At 37.7% G+C, this 3,559-nt stretch overlaps 1 protein-coding gene across 2 annotated transcripts; it reads left to right on the top strand.

Annotated features, from left to right (window-relative positions):
* The first annotated feature begins 308 nt into the window (after window positions 1–308).
* LOC110631538 (COP1-interacting protein 7-like) lies at window positions 309–3,306 on the top strand. Of its 2 annotated transcripts, none has more exons than XM_058136871.1 (3): window positions 309–1,092; window positions 1,899–2,066; window positions 2,551–3,306. In XM_058136871.1, exon 3 carries the CDS (start codon window positions 2,606–2,608, stop codon window positions 3,263–3,265), a length of 660 nt encoding a protein of 219 aa, XP_057992854.1. In that variant the 5' UTR covers window positions 309–1,092; window positions 1,899–2,066; window positions 2,551–2,605; the 3' UTR covers window positions 3,266–3,306. The 2 variants fall into 2 exon arrangements, with proteins under 2 accessions (XP_057992854.1, XP_057992853.1); XM_058136870.1 differs by having other exon boundaries at window positions 1,680–2,066.
* Window positions 3,307–3,559: the final 253 nt, after the last annotated feature.

Here is a 3,559-nt window from a genome sequence, read left to right as displayed (position 1 = left end):
CAAATATGAAAAAATGTGAAGTGAATGGGTTTGAAAATTAGCAAGTTGATTAGTGCTTGCAGATTATTTGAATTCTTGATATGGTGAATTCACAAATCCCAAATAGGCAAGAGTTGGGATTGAAGATGAGAATTTAGAGGACACCTAATTTCAGGATGGAATCTCTTACATGCTCATGCAGAGGAACAGAACAGAAACACAGAGTTATTATTCTTTTCCGCATCTCACTCCACTTCTTCATCACCAATCACAGCGACAGCTAAGCCAAGCATAACATAAGAACAAGCCTTCACTATTTTTACTATTTCTTTATTGCTACAAAGGGAACTGACTTCTCAACTAATATCCTTTCACCCTCTCTGTTTCGTTGGGAAGCTTAAAAGAACCCACCTTAGATTCATTCTTCCTTCACTTCACAAACCAACGCAACAGGCTCTGTTTCTGTTGTAATAGAGATAGTGCCTGTCGACATTTCACGTGGGACCTGTGTTCATTTCGGACTCACAATTCCTCAAGAAACAGAAAAAGATCATAAACTACTTATGCTCTCTTCCTCCTCCTAGCTTCCTCCACCACCACCACCCTCCAAATTTCTCTATCACTCTCTCCTTCTTCAAAGAATCGAAAGAAAAAAGGCTTGTTTAAATGTAATAACACAACAGCAACTGCGCAACGCGTAAGAACAAGAAAACATGATGCTTTGAAAACTCTCTCTCAAACAAGAACTCCTCCTCTGTGTTTCTGCTCCATGGACTCAAGAACGATTCTTGAACATGCGCGGTTCCAGCTCACTCCCACCAGAACCACGTATGGGCATTCCTTATTTACATGCAAACTGGCAATTTTTGCGTTTGTTTCAGCTGATTGATATGGTTTTTTTTTTAAAATTCTTTTTTACTGAATTAATTCTTGAAGTTGTGATCTGTTGATTTTTGCTGGTGGTGTGAGTGAGAAAGTGGCATCTGGCCTCCTAGAACCGTTTGTTTTGCATTTAAAAACCGCTAAAGATCAGATATCAAAAGGTGGCTACTCCATCTTCCTTCGTCCTGTCCCTGCAAATGCCCACTGGTTTACTAAGGCCACTCTCCAGAGGTAACCCTGTCCATGGATTCCTATTTGCTTCTGTATTATTGCTTCGTTATATAGCTATTTATCAGTTGCATTGCTGCGTACTGCTGCAGTGAACAAACTAGGAGGTTCTTGAATTTCAACAAGTACAATTTGCAATTCTTTTCCTATGCATCTTGTTTAATTGATCGGATTTGGATCAAAATCCAAATTAATTAAAAAAAAAAAACTAAAAAGAAGTAGGCTTACAAGTTACTGGTTACTTGCGAAGGGACAATAAATTTCTTTTCCCTTCTAATCAATAAAAAATTTTGATTTAATGGTTGGCTGTCCAATTGTTGAAGATCTGGACTTGTCAGATTTAGCCAAAAATATATTTTGTTTGCCATTACTAGTTGAAATCATTGGCCTAGTATTAACCCAATTGGTAAAGGTTTTGCAATAATTAGATAAGTTTAAATTAATACATTCACTCCTGTGGTATTAAATTTCACTGAAATACTTCAGTCTTGAACTGGAATTCAAAGATTTAGGTTTGGTAATTTCATCTGATTTTACTTCATCTGTGAATATGTCAAATACTTGACTGAAATGGCTATTGCACTGGGAAGGTATAAATAATCTCATCTCCTTTGCTGATGGTTTCGGAGCTTCACGTATAAGGTATAAAAGGTTACCAATAATCAATCTGATACGCTACAACTACCTTTTGGAGGTAGTAGTAACAGCTTAAGATCTATATCTGATTTTACTCTGGGAAGCATGCTTAAATTTTGTGGAATTATGCAAGAAAAAGAACCAAGATCGGCTTTGGATGGATGAAATTGCAGCTATGCAGGCATCCAGACTGGAGTTAACTTATCTCAGAACTTCTGGAATAGTGCTTGCCAGTGAGGAAAATTATCCTAGCCAAATCAGTGGTCTCTCTGGTGGGAAACAGAACGGCTCAATCGCATCAGTGTCTGAATCAAGTCTTGGAAGTTTAGACATAAACCAGGGTATGGTAGAATTTTTATTTTATATTCCTATCTGTCTCATGATACTTGACTCATTATCAATGGAACATAGCAAACATAAAGGAACTTGTGTCAGATTTTGCCTTTTTCCAGTTGCATCATTTTCTAGAAGTATGCTTAACCTTGATAGTATTTAAGTTATAGTTGTTTGGCATAGTTACATTAAGATAAATACTTAAAAATACCATAGATCACTTTCCTTTCCAGCAAAGAGTATTTGGGATATAATTGAATGCCATATAGCAATTCGGTGCTGATTCTTCTTTTGTTTTCTAGTGCGTGCTAATTCGCAAGTCCTGAATTAACCAGGGTCCTTTCCTGTATTACCAATTTTCATTGCATTGCTAGAAGTTAGTAGAAATGCTTGTCCACATTTCTGTATCACCAATTCAGCGGTGATTCGTGTTTTGTTTAAACCTCTATAATTGGCCAATTTTTGATATTGATGAACTTCTTTTTCAAAAAGTGTTTTGCCAACATCAGCTCCAGTGCAATCAACAGATGAAAAAACGCAAGTGGCCATGACATGGCCAAACCATCTTCCTCAATGCATGCACAATTTTCAAGGACATGTATTTCAACAAATGCCCCCATATCAAGGCTACCTTTTTCCTGGTATGCAAGTCCCCCCTCCATATTTTCAAGGGAATATGCTGTGGCCTCCAAAAGTGGATGATTCTAGCCTCGGGCATGACTGGGAACCAGATGGTAATAAAAAGCATAAATCATCATCCAGGAATAAGAAGTCGTCACATGAAAAAGGACTGGAAACTTCAAACCCTGTTGATTCCACTGAACCTAGTGATTCCAGCTCAGACACCGAATCAGATGACAATTTGCAGAATGGCGAAAAGCAGTCTTCAGTTGAGCAGGTACGAAGGAAGAAGTCCTCTACAAAGGTGGTCATCCGCAATATTAATTACACTACTTCTAAGAGGGATGGAGAGAAGGGCAGCATGTCTGATGAGACATCTGATGAGGACGAATTCATTGATGGAGAAGCTCTCAAGCAGCAGGTGGAGGAAGCTGTTGGTTCATTGGAAAGAAGACATAAATCAACCTCACGTCATAATAAGAAATCAAATCGCAGCATTATAGATTGTTCAAATGACGAAGATAATAAGAATCTGCCAATAATCCTGGGGGACAAAAAGGAAATGAACAGTAAGTGCCTCCCATAACCTTAGGATAAAGCGTTGTACACTGTGGGAAGCGTGTAAACTACAAAATAAAGCAAAAGATTCATCCTCTCAACATAGCCTTATATTTATGGGCATGTCATCTTCCACTATCAACAATAAATAAATCATCATTACAAACTCATAGTTATATTACCCATCAACCCAATTATACCCAAGAGAATCCATGCAACATCAAACTGCTCATAGTAAATATATTAATTAGTCCCTCTCAGTCTCCTCTGTACATAACCCAATATATTTACTATTACAATACTACACCACAAATAGTGCCTT

The sequence above is a fragment of the Hevea brasiliensis genome, chromosome 15 (genome assembly GCF_030052815.1).
Source record: "Hevea brasiliensis isolate MT/VB/25A 57/8 chromosome 15, ASM3005281v1, whole genome shotgun sequence".
NCBI classification, from domain to species: Eukaryota; Viridiplantae; Streptophyta; class Magnoliopsida; order Malpighiales; family Euphorbiaceae; genus Hevea; species Hevea brasiliensis.
Note: the sequence above shows the minus strand (reverse complement) of the source record. Positions and strands in the feature narration are given on the sequence as shown.